Source organism: Brienomyrus brachyistius, chromosome 2 (genome assembly GCF_023856365.1).
Source record: "Brienomyrus brachyistius isolate T26 chromosome 2, BBRACH_0.4, whole genome shotgun sequence".
Taxonomy (NCBI): domain Eukaryota; kingdom Metazoa; phylum Chordata; class Actinopteri; order Osteoglossiformes; family Mormyridae; genus Brienomyrus; species Brienomyrus brachyistius.
Genome location: NC_064534.1, coordinates 8,493,940 through 8,517,737, shown reverse-complemented (window position 1 = coordinate 8,517,737; position 23,798 = coordinate 8,493,940). Strand labels below are relative to the sequence as shown.

The 23,798-nt window shown below is 41.3% G+C and overlaps 1 protein-coding gene across 2 annotated transcripts in view; it reads right to left on the bottom strand.

Annotated features, from left to right (window-relative positions):
• Positions 1-23,798, bottom strand: part of LOC125727205 (matrix metalloproteinase-17-like) — a 46,336-nt gene that overhangs the window by 6,972 nt on the left and 15,566 nt on the right. For both annotated transcript variants that reach the window (XM_049003950.1, XM_049003961.1), the window contains exons 2-5: positions 11,954-12,086; positions 11,744-11,879; positions 4,584-4,870; positions 262-438 (exon numbers count right to left, since the gene is read on the bottom strand). In XM_049003950.1, coding sequence (XP_048859907.1) covers positions 262-438; positions 4,584-4,870; positions 11,744-11,879; positions 11,954-12,086 — 733 coding nt within the window. The remainder of the gene's footprint in view (positions 1-261; positions 439-4,583; positions 4,871-11,743; positions 11,880-11,953; positions 12,087-23,798) is intronic.

Sequence of the window (23,798 nt, the reverse complement as noted above, 5' to 3'; positions counted from 1 at the left end):
GATTTTCAGGCTTATTATTTATCCCATTACTTTACTCAATAAACAAAGATAAATGAAGAATAATGCCTGTTTTGGTGGCTGATTTAGGGGCAAGGGAGCAGGCAAGCAGGACATTCAAAATAAATTAGACTAATCTGCCCACTGATGACAAAGAACATTGTCCAATCGGAATGAAGATCCTAATTTATGGATAACGAAGGAAGAAGGAAAACACCTGGCCTGCTTTCGTCGGACAGATGGCCAAAGGAAGAATCTTCTTACCGTAAAGCTGCCAGACGCGGACTTTATCCTCATAGGGGAGGCTGTACTTGAGCGGGTCTCCCACAGGACCCTGGTAGTATGGCCGCATGATGGATGCCATGGCAGAGGTGTGAGCCAGGCCGATGGCATGTCCAAACTCATGCACGGCCACCGCGAACAGGTCCATCCCGAAAGAGTCTGGGAAAGAATGTCAAAGAGGATTAACTTTACATTAACGTACATTAAATGTACATTAACGTACATTTTTGCTGCCAAGTAGCAGGATTAAAACCATAATTTTTGACACCTACCTTCAGTTTTTGCTTCCTAACTTTGTTTTATAGAATTAAATAGAAGTAGTTAGGCACTGCTTTATCCATAACCTCACACAAAGCACATATATTTGTATGAAAATACTAGTAACTGCTGTCTTGTTAAAATTAGTACATTACCAAGTTTTGCCATTTACTCACCTGCGTATCTACCTGACTGCAGACAGTACTCATCTGTCCATTTTTGTCCTGCTTCGCATCATAGTTCACGTTGCCTAGTGTATTTGTGTTACATTTTCCCTCCTGAGATCATAATTATATTTCGCTGGTTCCCTCCTTTTACCGTATTTTTTTTCCTCATTTTTGGGCCCATCTGCATTACTCCACCAGTACCATCATCCTCCCTTCAGTCCAGGCATGCCTGCCAACATTGCTTTATTCCATCCTGAATTTTTACTTCAACAAATATTCTCTTTAATCTCTTCCTCTAATAATGTTTCTAGATCCGGGTTAAGACACTACAGTCCAGTAAGACTGGCAGGCAAGGGAACTCACAGTAAGTCTTGGTCTGACTATATTAGGGCTGCCACGATTAGTCGCTCATCGACATCAACATTTTAAATTAACACTTAGTTTTTCTTATTTAAAAAAAATACCTTTTTTTAGTTCTGAAACTCTTCAATCCATTATAACAAATGTTTTCCTTTAATTTCACTATGTGGTTTAAAATATCGCGAAACAAAAAGGTGGTTTGTACACTGTGCGAAGTTTCGATGGCGTACCAGGGTGTCACTAGTGCTGAAAAGCTGGCGTCTGTTATTTAAAGCCACGAAATGACATAGAGTTCGTGGTTGTCAAAATAAAATTAAACGGTCAATTTGAGAAGAAGAGTTAATTCCTTTAGATTAATCGACCAATCGGTAAAATAGTCGATAGATTAATCCATTGAAAAACAGTCATTAGTGGCAGCCCTAGACTATATTGGGTGTACTGTATAGACCGCTAAAAAAACTCTAAGTGTGTGTTCCAGGCTATATGAAGATTTGTAGGTGTTGAGGAATCAAAGAGCCACTGAACTACCACTGAATAAGCAACTTGTGCTGAGTTTTTCTTTGTGGGGGAAAAAAGATGGATGACTTAAACCATGTTTATACAGAAACCGAAATGTCATTACTATTAAGAATCTGTATCTATTACCCTGATCACAACCACTACTGAACACACTGGTAAGGCCACAACCTTTACAAAGCTGTATCTATGAAATGCTTAGAAATCAAGTCTGGATTTGCCATGGTGATAAGTGGAGGATTTCCAGACCACAAATGACGGACATGATGAGTACTGCACTATGCCTTAAGGATTTGCCAATGCTACCACTTTCTTCCATATATTCATCAATAATGGATTCGCCAAAAACGTTAATTGTACGCCTTATTTTCTGGGAACATTTGTGGAGAAATTTGTTAAGACTGCCTGTAAATGTGCCTGAAATATTAGCATATGGACATCTGATTGGAAGGAGGAGCCGGACCGCTTGAGGCGACCCCGCCGCCTTGCCCAGCCAAGCTCACTGAATTCTGACAGCTGTCTTGTTTCATGTTCTAACTGCCGCTAATATGTACCCAGCAGATCTGTTTTAATCATTGTCGGCTTTCGCTTTGGCATGTCCGACAACCAAGTGCTTATCTTCCCTGCTTTTCCCTCGTGGATTTTATCTCCTCCTGTGTGGTATAATGTGCTTTTTCTCCCGGTCCCATTTTCCTGTATGAGTGCTGATCCCAACCCCCATCTAGAGGTGCCTGAGTGTAACGATCTGCCCATGTCATCACGGGAGTGTGCCTGCCCCCTTACTCTCCAGGATAGATTCCCCCGCTTTACAATTTCTACTTCCGATCCCAACTTTGATTCTTGTATAATGTTTTGGCTACTTGCATGCACCGTGTTTGGGTTCTCTGCCTCAACATGATGATGATGCCTCTACCAGTTCCCAAATGCCCCTGGTCTCACATTTTTTGGATTAGACAATAAATTGACCACCTTCACAAGGCTACAAAATAATTCTGGGATTCTCAAAGCCAGTTAGCTGGCTTTATATTACATTAAAAAATCCTGGCTACTGCTATGCAAAATGCTGGAAAAAAACCAGAATAGATATTTATGCTGCAGTCACAGAAAAACAATGTTCTTCATTTTTTCCCCCTTTATTTTCATTTGACTGGCCCACATATTCCCACACTGTCAGTTCGAGGTTCAGACACATTGTGTACACTGTTGTCCAGGCAGAAGATAGAACCTACAAAAATTCAAGGCAGGCTTTGTGACTTGGAGATGTGACAAAACAAGTACCGGAAAGACAAATAACTGAGGATCCTTGATTTCAGTTGTATTTTTTTCCCAGTGGATTGACATCCCAGGGTCTTCCACCTGTCATGACCACATCTGACAGAAAGAAGTGGACTAAGATTTTGTACCAGTGCAAAATGTCAAATGGCCAGCAGCTTGTCACAGTGCAGGCAGAAAGGCTTTCAAAACAATGGATATGTGCAGGACAAGGCAATGGATATGTGCAGGACTTACACAATACTCAAAGATGCCAAAAATATAATTAATGCACTGCAATATGCAAAAAAGTCACTTTGATAATGTAAATGAACAGATACATGTGATAAACAGGTTTAAAACGTGGAGAGTTTATTAAATGAGTTTACTAAAAGAGTCTTGTTTTAATGTTCTCACTCTCCCCAAGAAATTCTTATTCCTTTGTTGCCATTCACCCAACCTAAATTATCATAGGGAAATGATAATTAATCAATAGCCAATTAACTCTCAATCAACAATTTATTGCTTACAGGTGAGGAATGGGATTGATTGTCCCCCCCTCCTTTGAGATATCCTTATCTCCCCCACCAATTACGCAATCATTGTTCATTCAAAATGGTTACCCTTCAATACGTTTGACAATATGCTTCCCTGCATGTACTGTATGTTAAAAGGTTTTGATTAGCATTTCATTTGAATGCATTAGCAGATAAATAAATAAGTTCATCACTCAAGACAAGTTTGCTACTAAAATAAACATGTACTTCCCTTGAAATTATCCCTCCATCATCAGTGATCCGTCCAAACATTTCAATGGAGGAGTTAGAATAATGGCATTAATACACGCCACTTTGTTTTACATTCATCTTTCTGTTTTCCTTTGACACCAATAAAATTATTCACTCTCAAATAGCTTGAAGTATTAATAATATAGGTCAGAGATGACCATCTGGCGGACTCTGGTCCTAGTCCGGTTGCAAGACTTTTGAAAAGGCACAGAGAGGCCAACTCAGCAGCGGGTTATTTAGTTTCAGCCCATTTGTATGGATACAGGTAACTGCCTTTGTGCAAACTAATGGAACAGCAGACGAGATACCAGGCAAATGCGATGAATGTAACTGCAACATGACATGTTCATGTTTGAAAATATACTTGTGTAGACTTTGGTTGAAAACCTTGAAAATGACCATTTCTTGGATTTACATGAAGCCCCCAGAATCAAAGTCATGTGTAACGTCACGCTCGTGGTTCGGACTTTACTGGGGCTGATGGTTGAATGACTGGACCTCTGTGAATTTTAGTTGAATACACCTGATATAGGCCCTGTCATGAAACAAAAATAGTGCAGCGTATAGTGTTTCACTTTAAAATTTGAAACTGTATGTTTTTCTGCTGCAACACCACTAACTTGCAATTTAATTGTGAACCCATGGCCACATGCTGTTCAGCTTGACGAGTCTTGTAAATCACAAATGATGGTGCTGAGATTTATGATTGTCTTCAGCAAGGCTTTGGCGATGGAGCAACAAATATACACATCCACGATGGAGACTTATGAAGAGTGACCTTTCAAAACACTGACTAGGGAAATGTGACTGCTAGGTTGATTTAATGGCACATTACAACTTGGGTAAACAAACAGACCAAAATAACACAATACAGACTAAAACAGAATAGTAGATACGCACTACTGGACAGGCTAACTGAGATTGATCATAGGATTCTTAGCTGGGAATGAGAGTGATTCCTCACCTGGAGACCTGAAAGTCCAGGCCTCGTCATCGTCGAAGTGAGAGTCCCCAGCGGTGACACGCTCCCCTGGGTAGAAGGCGTGCGCCACAGTGCCTCCGGGCCCATCGAAGGGGTACCCATCGTTGTGGTCGGCCTTCGTGAAGTCGATCTGTATGTCTGCCTGGCTGCCCGCCACCTCGTGGAAGTCGAGAGGCGCAATGTCGCTCCACACCTTCAGGGCGTAGTACATCAGGGCTCGCACCGTGTCCCTCCCCAGCAGTTGAGACTCCTTGGGGAAATTGCGGATCCTGCAGGTGGGGGTCCAGGTGGAGTGTAAACGTTTGTCCTACAAAGTAGCAGCTCCCCGCATCCTGGCAGTTTCAGTTAGCAACATCTACACACTGTCCAATAAATTAAAAAAATATATTATTATAACCGCTAATACAAGGAATTGTTCTGTTTCATCTCTTTAAACGGGTAACCTTCTACCTCCCATCCGCCCATATCCCAAGTGGTTATCCAGTACAGTGTTGCAGGCAGCCTGAAGCTTATTCCAAGTAACCACGACTGTATCTCAGACAGCTGTCCTGATTCCACTAGACCTCTCTGTCACCTTCAACACAGTGCAGCATCAAATCTTCCTAACTATCCTCTCTCAGCTTATCGTCACAGGGACTGCTCTGAGATGGTCTAACTCGCACCTATCAGGCTCATCATTCCAAGTGCCTTAGGGTGCAGACGTGTCCAAGTCATGTACGACAGTGTCCCCAAGGCTCTGTATGTATTTCTCTCCCCTTTTATTCTTTACATAACTTCTCTAAGGTTGATAATCTAGTCACATGGTTTCTTTTACTACTCTGCCAATGAAACACAGCTATACCTGTGACCTTTCCTCCTGACCATGCTTTCCGCTCAGATCTCTGCATGCCCTGCTGACATTGCAGTCTGGATGAGGGATCGCAACCTCCCTGGAAATCTCTGCAAAACCAACCTTTATGTCGTCCCTCTCAGTCCTACCACTATGACATTTGTCTCTCTTCATTGGTTCCCTGCAGGTACTCGCATACATTTGCAGTCCGTGGTCCTGGCTTTTAGAGCCATTAACAATTATGTCCCGACAAACGCAAAATGTGTTGATTTTCTCGCCTATTAATCTCAGGCTCGTAATTTTGAATAGGTATAGTGCACATAAATGAATTGTATATCGTTGGAATTGATAGAAATTACTAGATCCGGTTGTCCAAGTTGCAACTTTGTGCACTAAAGTATTCCACAGTAATCCTGTGTACAGTGAGGCATATATTGTAAGCATTTTCCCCAAAAACACACCCCTAATAATCTATGAAACATTGATATTATTCATTTTAGACAGAAAACAAATCACATATTCGCTTCCGCAATGATCCACTTACTACCCTTCTAGGAAAAAAAAAAAATATTTATTTTATAATTTATTTATTATAATCCTATAAATAAAAACGGATAGAAAAACACTCAAAAATTGGCTGGAGTTCAAATAGAAATAACAAAATGCAACATTCTATTTATTAGGGAGACAATTACTTCATATTTTCATAATATCTATTCACAAAAGTTTGTATATGTATGTTTGATGTTGAGCTCCGTTAAAACAGTTAAAAGAGAATGTGCCCATCGTGTCATGGGAACACCTCCCACATGTAAACACAATGACATGCCACAGTGCGGGTTTGTTGTTTGAGGTAAAAAAGCCGTTTCAAAATTTCATTTTCAAATTTCATTTTAGCGATCACAGCATAAATAGGCTAGAAACACAATATCTAGAAGCATTCAGCATTAGACTCTGAAACTGTCTGTTATGTCTGTGTTTATCCAGTGAATCATAATCCAACCTATGGTTTTCCATTTCAATTTCTTTCAGTTTCTTTCGATATATAAACACCATGCATTGCTGTCTACCAGATAACTTCAACAAGTTACCAAATGGATGCAAAATCAAAGATATTTATTTCCATCTGGCACTAACCATATATTCCTTCATAATATTAAACCATAAAAAGGTTCTCAATGACACCCCTACATCACAGAGACTCTAATCTCTTATTACTAGATTATTTTTGTAGTGCCTGCAAATTTTTATATTACATGAAACTAAAAATTGAGAAATAGGCGCAAGTAGTTTTTCCTCATAAAAATGATGATATCAAGACAATATAACTTAAAAAATATAATTTTGGCTTAGGGAATGGGGGGGGGGGCACTCTGGATTCCTGTATTTTACTGGGCACACACATGCGCAAATCATGGGGCGATTACATACAGCAAATCACCTACTGTCAAGCCTTTTGACTATGAGAACACAGACAAAACAGCACGTCTTAGGGTGAACAACTATTCTCCACCACCATGAAGAGAGGAAGGATTGAAAGCCCTGACGTCTGAGGTGACGGACACACCACTGTACTTCCTTCAATCCATCCATCCACACTGTACATCCCTTTCCTACCAGAAGTTTTGGGTATGACGTTAAACTGCATCCGGCCCTGCAAGTGGAGCTGCCAGATCTCACATTAATTCCCTTCACTGATGCCATTCCTGCAATCTAATTTGTAAATATGTTGAATATGATCGCATTTGTGACAAAAGTGTATTGACATAGCCAGTAATCTGAATGTCTCACACTAAGAAGCTAAACCTGACTGAGGTCATTTGGTTAGATTTATAAAGGATTATTTTTTCCATCAGTTTACATTTATATTTTATAGGTCAGAGTCAATATGATAAAATTATGGAGAAGTACCACATAATCATTGCCTTATTGTTACATAATGCATATTGACAAGATGGGGAATTTTCCAAAGGCCTATCTTTGTGATTCTTTCTGCTCCTAGACCTGAGTATCTGCAATTCGTTAAAAAGCATGAAAATGCATTAAATCAATTAACCAAAAATTAAGGACTTACAAAGTCTAAAACATGATTTCCAGAAAATATAAATATAAGCATATTATTGCCAGGTTTTAGAGCTAGCCATTTCAAACCCTATACTTCCGATTAAAGGATTCTGTCTGGAACAGAACTGAATGCTGCATTACCAGCTCGTTCTTGCTTTTGAAACTTTCTAATGAGATGAGTGAGACACGAGGTGCAAAGTCAGCATAACAGACCAGAGATTTTTATTTTTGTAGGGAAGATGTATAGCAGGGTGTCCAATCTTCTCCGCAAAGGGCCAGTGTGTATGCAGGTTTTTAGAATAACCTTTAGGTCAGCTGTTCAAACCCAGGTGTGAGGACTCTTCAGCCAATCAGTCCTCTAATTAGCAACCTAATTAGGGAGTCGCAGTGAGAATTCACATACCCATTGGCCGTTTCCGGATAGGATTGGTCACCCCTGATGTATAGACTTAAAAGACAGCACTACCAATAAGCAATTAACACTGCACAGATTATTTGATGGGGAAATGTTCTGTACGATAAGAGAGGCTACCTGTCTTAGACTTGCTCCGTTGCCATTATATTCAGTTGATGTTCCTGTCTGTCACGCTTTCATGGAGAATATATTCTGCTGAAAATATTACTGAAGTTGTACATTCATTTAGTTCTGTTCTGAGCAATGGCTTTGTAGATGAAGGCTTTGAATACAACAAATTATCAAAAAACATCAACAGACCACCTCTCAGTGGAAACCAGTTACTTCACTGTATTTATTGGTTTGCTATCGGATTGATTTTTCTTCTTTTTGTGTTCCACAGATTGTCTAGGTTAAGCACAACATGCAGCCTCACGCACTGCTGTTTGAATGCTTGTCACATACAGACTCCCATATCCACATTTGGCAGTGGGAAGTACTGTAGCAGTCCTCATGTTAGAAGTTCGACAGTTTATTTGACATCTTTTTTTGTTGGAACTGCAGTATGTTTGACTTTCAGTATATGACATTGTGGTGGATACAGTATGAGGCAGGATTAGGTAGCATTAAGCATGTGGGCATTTGAGCAGGTGCCCAGGGGCATCACACACTCTGGGGGGAACCATGCCCCCCCCATCCCCTACGCGGTCCCATTATTGAATTGTTTTTTATCAAGTGAAGTAGGGGCTAATCATGCAATGTATGACATATTCTAGACATTCTTTGACTGTTTATAATATTAGCGCAAACATTTGTGTATTTTTTACAGTGTAATGCCAAAAATGCTATGTGATTCCACAATTTTGGCCACCAGTGTAGCATGGAAGAAATCTGACAAACTGACTTGTAGCAAACGCGGCATCCTTTGACAGTACCGCGCTTGAATTCACTGAGCTCTTCAGAACGTCCCATTCTTTCACAAATGTTTGTAAACCTGACTGCGTTGCTATTTGCTGGGTTCCATACATCTGTAGCCAGTGTTGTGCAAGTTCACACTCAACAAGGACATTTGTTTTGTTCTGTTTGGCACAATGAAAACCTTTTATCCCTGTTCCACAGCCTCCCCTGGACCATCCCGTCCCCCAGATGTGACAGCCATTTGAAACTCTAAATGCAGCCCTGACCAAAACACTGACACAAAATTAAAAGTAGTCATATTTAGAAAATAGACATAACTAAACCTATTTAAACAGTTAATTTATGGGGACTTTGCTGGATAGTTGCTAAAATATGGTCTCAAAAATGACTACAGGACTGAATTATCATCTTTGTGACTCGGCTTCGACAACGAATGCATGCTGTAAGAGTCAATGCACAGCACATCACCTGGTTTTTAGGAGCATGACGCCCAGACTCCTTTTACATCTGCATAGTTCACATCTCTGTCGGAACAGGCAGCCGTACCTCGTGGGATTTATTAGTCCTGATAGGTGAACTGCTGGAGCATGAACTCTGAGCCAGAAGCAGATGCACCCTATTGTGAAAACTGTTCCATCGGGGAATTGCACGATCATGATTCCCCCGTGAACACCATTAAACCCATTCAAGCAGGGTTTCATGAAAGCCCGGCTGAAATCAGAAGCCACTATAGCCTCCCTATTGACTGACTTCATGTAAAATGATTTTATGCAAAAAAATATAAAAGTGCAAAAATAGATAAAAGTGTGAAAGAGAAAGTGGTCATCAAATGACAAAGACTGAACCTGCGGATAAACAGCATACTGTAGGTATGTTTGAATGCAGCGCTTTTTATACATTTTGCAAAAAAAAAAAAAAAAAAACGAAAGAAAATACATTTCTTGCCAACCAGCACTTGGTTCTAATTGGTTGATGTTACTGCATGAGGGGCCTGCACAGAATACCAGCTTCCTAACACCATTGTACAAGGTCCATCCTTCCATTCATCTACCATACCACTTACCTGGTAGGACGTAGCAGTGAGGCTGAAACCTATCTCTGGATGTCAGTCCATCACAGGGTATACAGACAGGCGAAATTCACATATTACTGAATGCCCTTTAACAGAGATGAGGGGCATAGAGGCAAAGCTAATGCATGCATGTTAGTTCTAAATACATAAAAACCTTCTGTCCTTGAAGGAAAAATAATTAAAGTTTCGTAACCCATTAGCTCAGGGAAGTTCTTTATTTACTTCCTTTTCCATTCTGATGGACCATTTTCTTTTAGAAAAAAGGGAGGAAAAGTGTAGTTGGCGGCCTGTTGGATTAATCCTGGAGCACCATCCATAGACATTCTGCATTGTTGGGCTGGAGAAATATATATTATATGACATTTTATCTGTGTTTGTAAATTACATCTGCAGAAATGCCACACTGTGCAGGCGCCCTCAAAAGCATGAGATGTCCTCATTCAGACATCAGCAGCAGTGTCAATACATCTGGCATCAACAGAGCTGACAATTCTTGAAGGACATCCTCTCAGAGCAATACATGTAAACATCCAATCTATGGCAGAGCTGCCAGCAAAAAAAAAAACCTTATCAATTAGAGAGGTCAGAGTCGAATGGCCGGACTTGAAGGTTTCAAGGTCAAATGCAACAGATTGATAAAACTTTGAGGTGCAAAAGGAGACTCTGAGCTCACAGCTCATCCAACTTTGAAGCAGTTATGGAAGCAAAACTGGAAACTTCCTGGCATTACCTAGGTGTACCCAATAAAGTGGCCAAATATATATTGGAATAACAATGTTTTGAATAATAAATTCTAAAATTAGTATATTATCAAATTTCCTAATATCTGCTTGAATCTATACCTCAAAACCCAAATTCTAGATTGGTGTCATTTTTCATGCAAAAAAAAAAAAAGGTCAATGATAAGCAATGCTATCAAACATATATGCCTTCAAAAACTATGTATGCGTTCTTTAGGGCAGCAAACATGGCTTTTCGGGCCTGTGATCAGAAGGTCACTGGTTCCATCCCCGACCTCTGCAGAATAGTCAGATGTCTATCGAGCACTTGAAAAAGGCTCTTATGCCCGAGATGATGGTGTTGGCCAAGGGTGCTCATTCCTGCTCCGGGAGATCTACCACCCTTCAGAGCTTAGCTTCAGCATAGATGGCTCTAAGACTGAGACGCTATTGAAGGTCCTGATTAAATTATGGCTGCACCTAAGCTCTGTAGGTTCTTACATCTTCAGGAGCTGGAATCAGCTGCCCAGGTGTAAAGAGAATTTCCACAAAGGGATTTAATAAAATATCAGTATTCTATGATAGTAGCAGGTGTAGCATTATTCATGATCATCCATCTGACAGGGGAATTTACATGATTCTCCTACCTTCTGAGCACAGCATTTCTCTCATTTACAAATTACTGTGTGGAATAGCTGGTTGATAGGGGAATATGGTCTCTGAAGCAGAATTATGTGTGTGATTTTATACACTCAGGTGGTAAGTGACCCAAGGAACCCAATAGCCGATGTGTTGAATGCCTAAAGTGCCCACCAGGAGAACGATATTATTTGGAGGTGATTCAACAGTGAGACTTGCCAGGTTCAGCTGTTTTAACAGTGAGTGAAGTTTTATTATATTGGCATCTGGCTATAATGTTCGTGCTGCTGTAGATGAGGGAGCTCTTGGGAAAAATCGGAGCATCAAACTTGAATGCGTCAGATTTCTTTCATGTGTTTCGTAAATATTGCTGTTGCCACTGTGATGCTGACCGATTGGGACATATTGTGCAAACACAGGTGTCGTGTCTTTTCCTTCCTGCAATAATGTGTAGTGAGTTGTTTAGGTTTACTTTGGTCTGTAATTGTGCACCGTGCTCCAGGATACCTCCAGGACAGGTGCCTCTTGCTCCACTTGGTCTGGGAAGGTAGCGTGCGTCTCCTCCGCCTCAGAGGTGACTCTGACTGTGAAAGGTCAGGTAGAGAGCAGCGCGGGGTCTTCATCAGGACCAGGGTCTCTTCATCTGAAGATGAGATGTTCATTGAGTCATAAAGAGAGACAGATGGACAAAACACACACATACACAGACATACTCACCTAGCACCCCCGTCTCCTTCAGGCCACCGTACTTCTGCATGGCTTTAATAGCTTTGGTCAGAGCCTCCTTGGTCTGCAGCTGTCCTGTTACAGGGTCTGGGGGTGGGAGGTACCCAAACTTGCTCAGCCAATCCTGTCAATTAAAGAAGATAATGACGGTAGCTAAAAGTCTGCACCAAAAATTTTTTACCTACTATGACAACATGGTAGCACCCATACTGCAATCTCACTTTGCAATGTTGTATATAATTTCTGCTCACAACTTCACAGCCCGGATCTCAGCATGTAATACTGTAATCCCTCTTCCCCCCCTTCTAACTACAGTACATACATAAACGATGCTGAACAAGGTCAAATTCACAAATTTGTTGTGTATTAAGCTTCAAGAAGAATGTGTCAAATACTTAATTCTCTCCTGATTCCATTTTAGAATTATTAAACTCACAGAAAAGCAGGATGAAATGAAGGAATGTAACTCAGAAATCAAAGACGCAATAGAATCAAACTTCATAATTATCCACACTTTTGATGAAAATTCCATACATACAGATGCCCCATCCCACAAGCACAGAGAACTGCCAGAATGTAATCTGTACCGCAAATGAGTCTATGTAATATGTGATATCTTTTGTGTAACATGAACAGCATCTACCAGTTAACATAGGCCTACTGGTATAATAAAATGACTATGAAATGTGTTTTGTGACACTACAATGGGCACATATGCAATAGTTACATCGTGAAAGGATGCGACTAGATTTAAAATAGATTTCATAATTTAAAATAAGACTAACACTGTTCAGGCTGCAATTTCACAGCTAAACGTTACTAAAAAAATAACTGATCCGTATTATAAAATGTGGGCGGCATGGTGGTGCAGTGGGTAGCACTGTTGCCTCACACCTCTGGCACCCGGGTTTGAGTCTCTGCCTGGGTTACATGTGTGTGGAGTTTGCATGTTCTCCCCATGTCGTCATGGGGTTTCCTCCGGGTACTCCGGCTTCCCCCCACAGTCCGAAAACATGCTGAGACTAATTGGACTTGCTAAATTGCCCATAGGTGTGCATGTGTGAGTGAATGGTGTGTGAGTGTGCCCTGCGATGGGCTGGCCCCCCATCCTGGGATGTTCCCTGCCTTGTGCCCATTGCTTCTGGGATAGGCTCCGGATCCCCCGCGACCCAGTAGGATGAGTGGTTTGGAAAATGGATGGATGGATATTATAAAATGATTTTGTATGACATAGAACTACAGTCTTTGTCAGCTATACGTTTCGTCCTTGCGCTCTGTAAACTGGCTTCAGTAATGCATGGATTCATATTAAAGGTGAGGAATGCATTCTAAATTTGTCTGTTCAAACCTGTATCATGACAGAAACATGGTAAATAGCAAAAGGTCCTCGTTATGAACGGTGATCGCAAAACCACAAAATATCCAATACTTACATCATTGACCACAAAGAACGATCTTACGTCGCTTTTCTCATTGAGAGCACTGTCCATGATCTGATGTGTTAATGTTTGTGGAATAACAGGAGATGTGAGGGGTACAGAGATTCAGCAGAAAGCAAGCAAGTTGTATGATATGTACAGAATAAGTTAAATATTTCTTTTTTTGATTCTGTATGAGTGTAACACTGACTCTTATTTGGTCTCCTGTTATGGACTTCTTGTAAAATGATCCAGTATGTATCCATACACATCTAATAACTTGAAATGAATGTTCCGTAGAAAAGGCAAGAATAATCTTAAAAAACTTGCTTATAGAAGGTTGTGTTTGTGATTTGTCGTTATCGAGAAACCAGGCAAACAAAGATTCTGCAGACCTATAAGATGAACTATAGGTCACGTGATTAAGTTCTTCATATCCTGTGGCATTTCCAGGGTTTTATCGCCTGATAGCCTACATGGGTAACATATACAGGAAAACATCATGTTTGGAGCTTTATTTTTCCCCAAAGATCACAAACTTTATCTTTTTTCAATTTACTGAAGCTGAACTTAGAAAAATCCTTTGAGTTGTCTTATTGGACCATTAGGGAATGACTTGATGATCTTGAAGAAAGGTAACTGGAGCAGTGGGGGAACTACCATTCAGCAGAAGATTGGCAGCTTTAAATTAGCAACATGAGCGGACGGAAAGAAAAAAAACGCAACAGCGGTTTTCCTGATCACAAAAAGCAGGAATTACTGAGCTGGAGCACTTTTCGGAGATGACCGCTGATAACTGATGGGAAAATAATGGTGTGGGCAATTAACCCCATAACATGATTTACAGACAGATAAAAACAAACTGTGCTACACATTCCACCTTTAATACAAATATACATAAGTGTCATGGCACAGCATGATGGAGGAAGCGTGATTCACGCTGCACCTCACAGCAAACAGAGGACTTAATTAACTAAACAGAACAGGAAGGGGGGAACCACAAGGGATCAAAAACATCCATCCATCCATTTTCCAAACCGCTTATCCTACTGGGTCGCAGGGGGTCCGGAGCCTATCCCGCAATCAATGGGCATGAGGCAGGGAACCACCCAGGATGGGGGGCCAGCCCATCGCAGGGCACACTCACACACCATTCACTCACACATGCACACCTACGGGCAATTTAGCAACTCCAATTAGCCTCAGTATGTCTTTGGACTGTGGGGGGAAATCGGAGAACCTGGAGGAAACCCCATGACAACATGGGGAGAACATGCAAACAGGTCAAACACAACACAGGAAAAATAAGAACCAACTAAAAGTAACCACAAAGTCCCCTGTTTGCTGTGAGCTGCAACATAGACCATCCTTCCATCCTTCCTCATGTCCCATCATAAAAGAATGAACCAACAAGGAACAGAACAAGAACAGGCACTTAAATACAGATAGACAAGAAGGCTAACAAAGGGCAGGTGTGGACCATAACCAAATCAACCAATCAGGACAGGCATGGGACAACAAGAAACAGGTGTAATAAGTTACAAATACTAGGGGCTTACTAAACTAGGAGAGACTAGGAACCAAAGTAGAACATAATGCAACAAGGCATGGACAGGGTAGACTTTAAACAGGGACACAGAGCAAAGATAAAGATAAATGATACCAAAAGCTAATGATAAAATAAAACCCAATAAATTAAACAACAGTGAAGCAGGCCAGCCTGGAACCCATTACTGGAGAGGTAGTAGTTCCTGAGCCACTCAATAAACCCATTCAGCTATGCGGTGGGCTACAACGTAGCGGGAACAGAATGGCTAACGACACCTGCTGGCGTAACGGAGGCAAAACAAGTGTGACAGAGCCAGACGGCTAGCCTAGCCGCGAGTATTTTTTAAGCCTAGCCGCGAGTATTTTTTAAGCCTAGTCCTGAGTGTTTTCTAACTGATGATTATAACACAGTTTTCTAACTGTGTTATAGCAAATCAACACACAGACTGTGTAACAGAGTAGAAATTGACTTGCAACACCAGAAGGACGGGGTACTAATCAAACACTACAAAGTGCACAAAAAACTTGGAAGTTGCGAGCACCCAGATGAAAAGCTTGAAGAAAACTCAAAGTAAATCATTGAACATGGGTATTCAATTCAATTTAAATAGGCTTGCAGTATTAGGGACTTTTAAATTGAAGTACTGAAACCTGGTCCTTGGTTACAAGTTCCTAGGCTGTCTGGACCAGGAACTTTTGTAGCTACTGGGAACTTTCATGTGAGTGAGACTGAAGCAAAATAGAAACTTTATGCTAAATATGTATGGGAGATGCAAAAAGTTCATAGGTTAAACTTCACACATAATTCAAAACTACACTGGCACCCCAAAATAACGGAGAATAAACAAGTTCTTTTAAGTTATTTGTCGGTGGGGGGGGGGGGGGGGACTCAAAAAAAGCCTTCTTATTTTTATTTTATTCATATGACTCATGACATTCATATTTCATTATTAAATTTGGGTTTCACAGGATAGAAAATGGTGCAATGTATTGTCCTGATAAGCTCTGTACGTTTCTGCACCTGTAATATTATCGGTTGAATCTTCCAATGCAGAAATATGGAGATGCAACCAAATGTATTTATACATGTATTCATTAAATGTAACTGAGGTACAAAAATAATTCCATCTGCTCTGCTAATTATATGTATTTTCCCCACACATCCATGGAAATTCCAAGTTTTAGCGGCAGTGCTTATGGTCAACCAATCAACAAGCTATTGCTGTGAGTGCCTCCCTAGTAGTTTGGGTTCAAACGAAAAGTACCTAGGGCGTTTCTCGATATGTGTACTTGACCATACTTGTGTGCTTGTACCCATTTTTAGATCATCTTCTATTGCCGAAGACCAGTTTCAATACTCAAGAATGCTAGTAGGAGGATGGTAAAAATCCCAGGATGTCATTCTAACCCCACCAAAGGATCAAGAATACATTGGCCACCCATGACTCATTTTGCCCCAAAGTTGTTCTTGAAAGGCGAGATAGCTAGACCGGTCTTGCCAAGACCGCAAACATTTTTGGTATTGAGAAATACCTCTAGTCATACTAAAAAAGGGGTCCCAGATCTGCCTCTGAGGAACTACAATGGGGCCGAGGTCCTGTGGTGTGAACACAACAAAGGTTTCTGGTTCTGAAAAATGGTTCTGGTTCCTGAAATATGTTCTTGTGGTGTGAATGTGCCCCTTTAGAAACAGCCCCTAAGAAACAGTATTGCCAAACAGTGACCATAAGAAACAGGTATTGCCAAAGCACACCTGAGGTACAAAACCCATGTGTATATGCTATATAGGAATAAGAGGGACAAAATGTTTTCTCTTTTGTCGCGGATGTAGTCTTAAGATCTACATACATTTGTGCTGCCCAGAGACCGCAAACAGCACAGCCAGTGCAGGCAGTGATGGTTAGGATGAGCTGCTGCAGTCAGCTGAGGCAGGATCCACTGGAGAAAATGGTTTGTGTGTGTGTGTGTGTGTGTGAGAGAGAGAGAGAGAGAGAGAGACAGAGAGAGAGAGAGACTGGAAAGCAGTATATATATATGATTGTATATCCATCTATCCTTTTTCTGCATCCGCTTGTTCTATTCAGGGTCACGGGCGTCCGGAGCCTCTTCCGGAGGCTAGAGGCCCAAGGCAGGGAATAACCCAGGATGGGATGTGACCATTTAGACCTTCTGCAATTGAACATCATCTGGGATTTTCGATACTGTAATATAATGTACCGTAGAATGTGTGTCTTCGTGGTCCTAAAGGTGAGATGTGAGATTTTTTTTTATTTTGATAATCTGATGATAAATTATACTAGTAATATTTAACAGCCAATGGTTGAATGCCTCAGTTTCCTTGAAACCTACGTGTCTCATAATGAAACAAGCCCCAGGCTAACTTGACTTAGCACCTGATCTTTTCAAACGCCCCAGGGAGGGCCTGCCAAACAAAGCCTTGCAAATCACTGTTGCCAGTCACAGACGCATTGCTCTAAACAGTGTAGTTACACTAATACAATTAAACACCGTCATGCGTCTTGGTTCTTTCCAGTTGTTTTCAAATACAGTGAATTTCCTGTCATGCTGTCCTGTCTGTTCTGGCTGCAGCATCTGACTGTGAGCCTGACAGCCCAGTCAAGTCCAGCATTTCTCATTATTCTACTTGTTTTAAAATTTAACAGCTTTTTCTCTTTCTTGACAGACAGGAAAACCCTGCAGCAGAAGCTACTGGAGCACGGACATTAGTGGAATATAAGATGCCCAACACTAATGTCGCTCGCATAATGGGCAAATTGTTGCTACTTCCTCCTCTAGCTCAGTGTCTCTCAACCTGGTCCTATGGGAGCCCCAGATGATCCACATTTTTGCTCCCTTCCAGCTCCCAGCACACCTGTACCAGGTATTCTTTGCTCATTATTGTTGGGTTCAGATGTTCTGGAAGCTGGGAGGGAGCAAAAACATTGTGTCTGGGAGCCGCCAAGGACTCGGTTCAGAAACTGCGCTTTAGCTCAGCAACATTACAACTTTCCTTTTGCAGGGTTGAGTAGCGCATGAGGAGATTGTGTGTTATTCCTGACTCAATTTTGACCAGATAATGAGAACCAGCAAACAAGAGACAGGAATCTGGCAGAATACAAGACTTTGGCAAACAAGGAGGTAGGAAAGACAGCTTAGACTACAGACAGGAAACTGAAAGTCGGAGTCTGACTAACGGTAGATTTGCAGATGTTTTCTCAGGGCAGCCAACAGCGTGTTTTTCATAAAACACCAAACAAAACCAGGTCCTGAGCAAAGCTCACGGCTCAGGATAAACAGGACCCTGGTGCTTTCTGGCTGAGGCAAATTCACAAATTCCATCTTCGTCTTCTTGGGCAAAGTGTCTGTATCTGTGGCGACACGCTAACAGGCCTAACGCTCCAATGTTTCGAAGCACTGTAGGCGTTTTCAGGAAATGTCGTGCACAGTTTGAAAGCATCAGACTGCATATGAATACTTCTCCCCAATGTAAATGTTCTGCCATGTTAGCATGTGTCAGGGGCTTGCTAACAAAGACATTTGCACCAAAGTATCAATATACTGTGTGTCTACTGTATATATGTGTCTATAGATACAGTCTACATAATGTGTGTGTGTATATATATATAAATATAAATATATATATATATATAAACTCTAAAGTGTCCCCTATACAGGATGCACAGAAACACTTTACTCTTATCACTTTTTTAATACTGGGCTGAACTCAGTGCCTGAGAGAATCAGCGTATGATTAATGTGGACTATGTAGAGTCAGCCATCAAATACTGAGATTAAAACTCACAGGTGAATACAGAAAGAAACAGAAACTGCAAAAGTAATTTTTCAAAAACCCAAGATAGTCATAAAAACTATGCAGTTTGGCTGCTAAACAAATGCATTGTTAAAAAACAAACAGAGTCACACTCTGCCTGGCAGTGTTAGTGAAAGGTTACAGGGTCTGGACCAGATTCTGCGTAGTGGTAGCGTGGTTTTTCACTGAAAGTGGCATCACGTTGTGTCATTTGACTCTTCCTCCCAAGGCGACTTCTAGCACATGCGATTATGGCTTACATTACACGATAGCCTGCAGTAATTGTCACATAATTATCCCCATAAAGTAATTAAGAGCTGAGGTTCAGTCTAAATGAGTATGCTCAGTGATTAGGGCATCATGGTTTTTGACCCATGGTTTGGTTAAGGGATGTATTTACACTCTGCGCCCAAGAAGCCGTACATTTATCTGAACATTTCATGAAATTAACTGAAATTCCCCTAATTGAACTGCTTTAGTGCCTTATCTCCTGGATTTTCACAGTCCCTCCCACTGACTGCAGTGCTGCACATACAGGCATGCCCCCGATAAGGCACAAGCAGACTGCATGGCTCCATGAACATGCTGGAAGGCTTTATCTGATGAATTTGCCTCCATCCTCCTCAGTTCTTTGGTACTGCGGCTTGATGCACTGAAGGCAGAAGCCGCGTTTTACTTCGGTAATAATCCTTTATCCCACCCGGCATTCTGTTCCATGCTGACTGTATATATACTTCTGTTGGAAATTCCCTCTCTCCTTGGACAATACCGTCATTCTGTTCCGCTTAAATTCAAAAGACAGGATGACCACCAGAACAGCTGTTGGTATCTTTCGTGATACTGATTTCAGATGCTAGAGCGCTTAGCACTGTGTTAACTGAACAAAACCGGCCATTTGCCTTAAATGTTTCGTATAATGTACTTTCCTCTGAATTCAAGACTCCATCTTCACAATGAAGGCCATTATCTTTTTTTGCTACCAGTGCATAAACATTTAAAGTTTATGTCTGCAAATGCTATTCAGAGTATTGGACACTCACAATAATCATCAACATTTAAGCACTTAAGACTTTTACTCCATAATGTTCCAGGTCAATCCCACCGAGACAAAGAAGCCATAAATGACAAGAACATCGCGGACCAAAATACAATAAGGAAACCTTCAATCTGTTAGCCATTCTCAGGAAAACTGGGATATTCTCTCCCCCTCCTTCTTCTCCTTGCATGATACAAAGCACTAGAGTGAGATATAATGGGAAAAAAATCACAGAGTTAACCCCCCTTTCTACATTACTTGAAAGGGACAAATCTGTCAACACTAGGCCTGTTGAAGAGGGAATGAAGAGGGGAAAACGACAGCACAGAGGGAGCTGTGTGCACATTGTAGCCTGGCCGACAGTCTTCAGTTTGTGAGAGGACATCAAGCTGCAGTTTGTACTGTAGCAAGTTAACAGAGCCAGCTGAACTGAAGCCAGGAGATAGTATGGATGAAATGGCAGCCAAGATGGACTCCGTGAGCCTAGTGGAAGTAGAAGGATCTCAGGGCAGAGTTGATGTTTATTCGGATCGTGGCTCTGAGTCCTTAATGGCCCTGTTGGCCAATATCAATGTTCTGAATCTGATTTGACAGGAGACTTTGATTGCCGGCCAGGGGAGAAGCTCTAGGACGAGACTGGTATGGATTCATCTAATTTAGCATTCAAAGCACAGCTATGAGTACATCACAGCGGACCTTCTGGGCTACAATTAATCATCCAATAAATGGCTGTCCATAAGAACTGAGGCAGCGCAATCTGGCGTAAAAGTGAACAAAACCTTCCATGCTTGTCTGACTTTCATCTTTATTGTATTCCTTCGCGTAACAAACACGCAAAGCTGTAGATGAAAGCAGACACCTCCGGCCACCTTTGTACTCTCAGCAAGGCAGTCGGTGCAAACTTAATGTCGGTAACTGATAATAAACCCTGAAAAATACTGCTTTCCCGTGATGAACTAGGGGCTGAAACTGCATCGCTGTGACTAATGCCTTGGCTGTCATGTAATTTTACCGAATATGAAGTAAAACCCATTTGTTAAACTCTGAGCATATGTGTATTTGTTTTTGTCCTCACTGCCTGAGCTCTGGAATGTACTACTACAAAAAAATGGGGGGGCGATTAGGCAGGGAGCTGTTTTTTGTCGTTGTTTTTGTGAATCACTTGCAATATGAGCAGTTAAAAGCATTGAAATCTAGCAAACAAGCAGAGCAACGAATGGCAGAGCAACGAATGACTGGGGTAAAATGTTGCGGAAATGGGGTCTGAACCACAGGAAAACCGAACAAATGTCTTATGAAGCAGTATCTGGTTTCCTTGTCCCTGAATAATATACTGCAGCAATCGCTGAAAAGGGGAACAGACAGGCATCAGGCCGCAAGAAAAACACAGCAGTGACAGGAGACAGCATTTCAATAGATGCTATGAGACAGTATAATTCTGTTTGGATGCTGATACTTCAGTTTGCTTAATTCTTAGGGCGTCATTGCATTTAGCATGGGATCAATCCTCTGTCGTCAGCTGAAGGGCAGGCAGTGATCATTGACTGGTTTTCTAGGGGGAGACTTTCATAGAGGAACAGAGCGAATGTCTCATTGTCAAAAAATGTTTTCCATTTTAACTCGATTATAGTTTTAATAATGATTTCATTTAATAAAAAATAATATTTTTAATTATTAAATATCCAGGGGGCGGCATGGTGGTGCAGTGGTTAGCACTGTTGCCTCACACCTCTGGGACCCGGGTTCGAGTCTCCGTCTGGGTTACATGTGTGTGGAGTTTGCATGTTCTCCCCATGTCGTCGTGGGGTTTCCTCCGGGTACTCCGGTTTCCCCCCACAGTCCAAATACATGCTGAGGCTAATTGGAGTTGCTAAATTGCCCGTAGGTGTGCATGTGTGAGTGAATGGTGTGTGAGTGTGCCCTGCGATGGGCTGGCCCCCCATCCTGGGTTGTTCCCTGCCTCGTGCCCATTGCTTCCGGGATAGGCTCCAGACCCCCCGCGACCCAGTAGGATAAGCGGTTTGGAAAATGGATGGATGGATGGATTAAATATCCAGGTGCCTATCCTGGTTTTTCAATGCATAAAAACACTATCCACTGGTGTGTAGCAGAACTAAAAGCATTAAAAGCCAACATACATTGGGAAATATCTGCTATGACTTTATGATAAATAACGTTTATAGTCTGATTTAAAAAAAAAAATTATGTGTGAAATCAATGAAGCAGGCAGTAGAATATCAGAGTCTGATCTGAATGTGTTACAAATGGTCCGCCTTGAATAATTTTGTTAATAAATATTTTTTAAAAAGACATGGAAAAAGTAAGTGCCAGGAGTTTGTCATGGCATTTAGTGGAAAAGTAAATATCACACCGGTGTAACTTAGAAATGCCAAACTGCTGAGAGACCAGTCAACCTGCGCCTGCTTCTGAAGTGTTAGGAAAATGTGTTTTTCACAGATACCCCTGCAAAGAGCGGCAGGCTTGTCTCCCCCCCTTGTTTCCCCCCTTAAAATGCTCTATTTCTGCTGAGCAAAACTGACGAATGACACTTCCAAAGTGAGAGCATGAACCGACAGGTGTGTGCGGCTTTGGACCGAGATACCATGCAGCACGGGTTCTGAGATTCTTCTGGCTGTGGCTCCGCAGAGCCCTATGACCCCCCACCGCCACACTGCGAAACAACAGCGGGGTTATCGAATGTTTCAGAAAAAGAAAAAAGATCTACTGTACCTGAGACATTTTCGTCGAGTACTTGGCTGACTGTGAATTCAGTGAAACACAACTCCTCACCACAGCAGGGGAAGTATTCTGGATTGCTTCTCTACTTACTCATCATTACTCTTAGATTATGTCCCCAGTAATCCCCGTCTAAATAGTATTCGAGTGTTTTTTAATTCTGTCTGCCAGCATTACTGAATTACAGAGACAACAGATTGCTACTAGGGTTCTAACAAAAAAAAAAAACTATTTCAATCTAAAATCCAGTCCAAATGTCCATATGGCTGCATCAATTCAAAACCACCAATTTGACTCAAATTTTGAATGAAATCGTCCAAAAACTGACAAAGCCACCAAAAATCGATACAACTGTCACATTGCAATTACTGCACGCAATTGTATTTTTTTTTCATGTTAAGATCATATGATCAACTTAAATTACCTAGAATCTTGGAGGAGTAACATAAATACTGTAACTTTTTACATTTTCCTTAAAAAGCAAAACACTTCAGTCATCTGAAATGGATGCACCATATCCAATCAGCTGAATAAAACGGGAGATTTGAGAGGTGTATCATATCATTTGAGAGGAAGTGACACACACTGCCATTGCACTCCTTCTGGTAACAGTACACCGAAAGGGTATCGCACATGGAAAAACTACAGTGAAGAGCTACAGTATAATGCTATAAGCAGCTGCTAACATCAAGCTGTAGTGGTTTGTGTCGTGCTTGAAGTGTCTTCAAATTGTTATATCTAATGGACATTTAACAATAAAAACTTGCCTCCTGGATTTTTTCAGTCATTCACAATTTTCACACAATTAACTCAAACCTTATCTTATATGAATGTATGGTGGCTTAAATTGTAAAATCCATTACCGAGATGGTTATTACTGGCTATTTCAGAGATGCTGGAACCACTACTTGCTGAAAAATTACTGAACAAGATCATAGTTGCAGTCATGTGCCCTAATTCATCCTATTAAAATACTACAAAGAGCAAACAAATGGAAATTAATTATAAATAGGTCCATTGCCATTCATAATTAAATTAAATTGACCTGCTGCAGAGAAAACTGTATATTGTTCAATATTTGCTCCTTGGTTCTTTTCATGAGGAGTTGTACTAATTCTCTTGTACAGTTTGTACTGTACAGTCTCCAGTGAGTCTATGCTTAGATCTTGTTAGGTTTAGCTGCATTAGATCAGACCATCCATCCATCCATCCATCCATTTTCCAAACCGCTTATCCTACTGGGTCGCGGGGGGTCTGGAGCCTATCCCGGAAGCAATGGGCACGAGG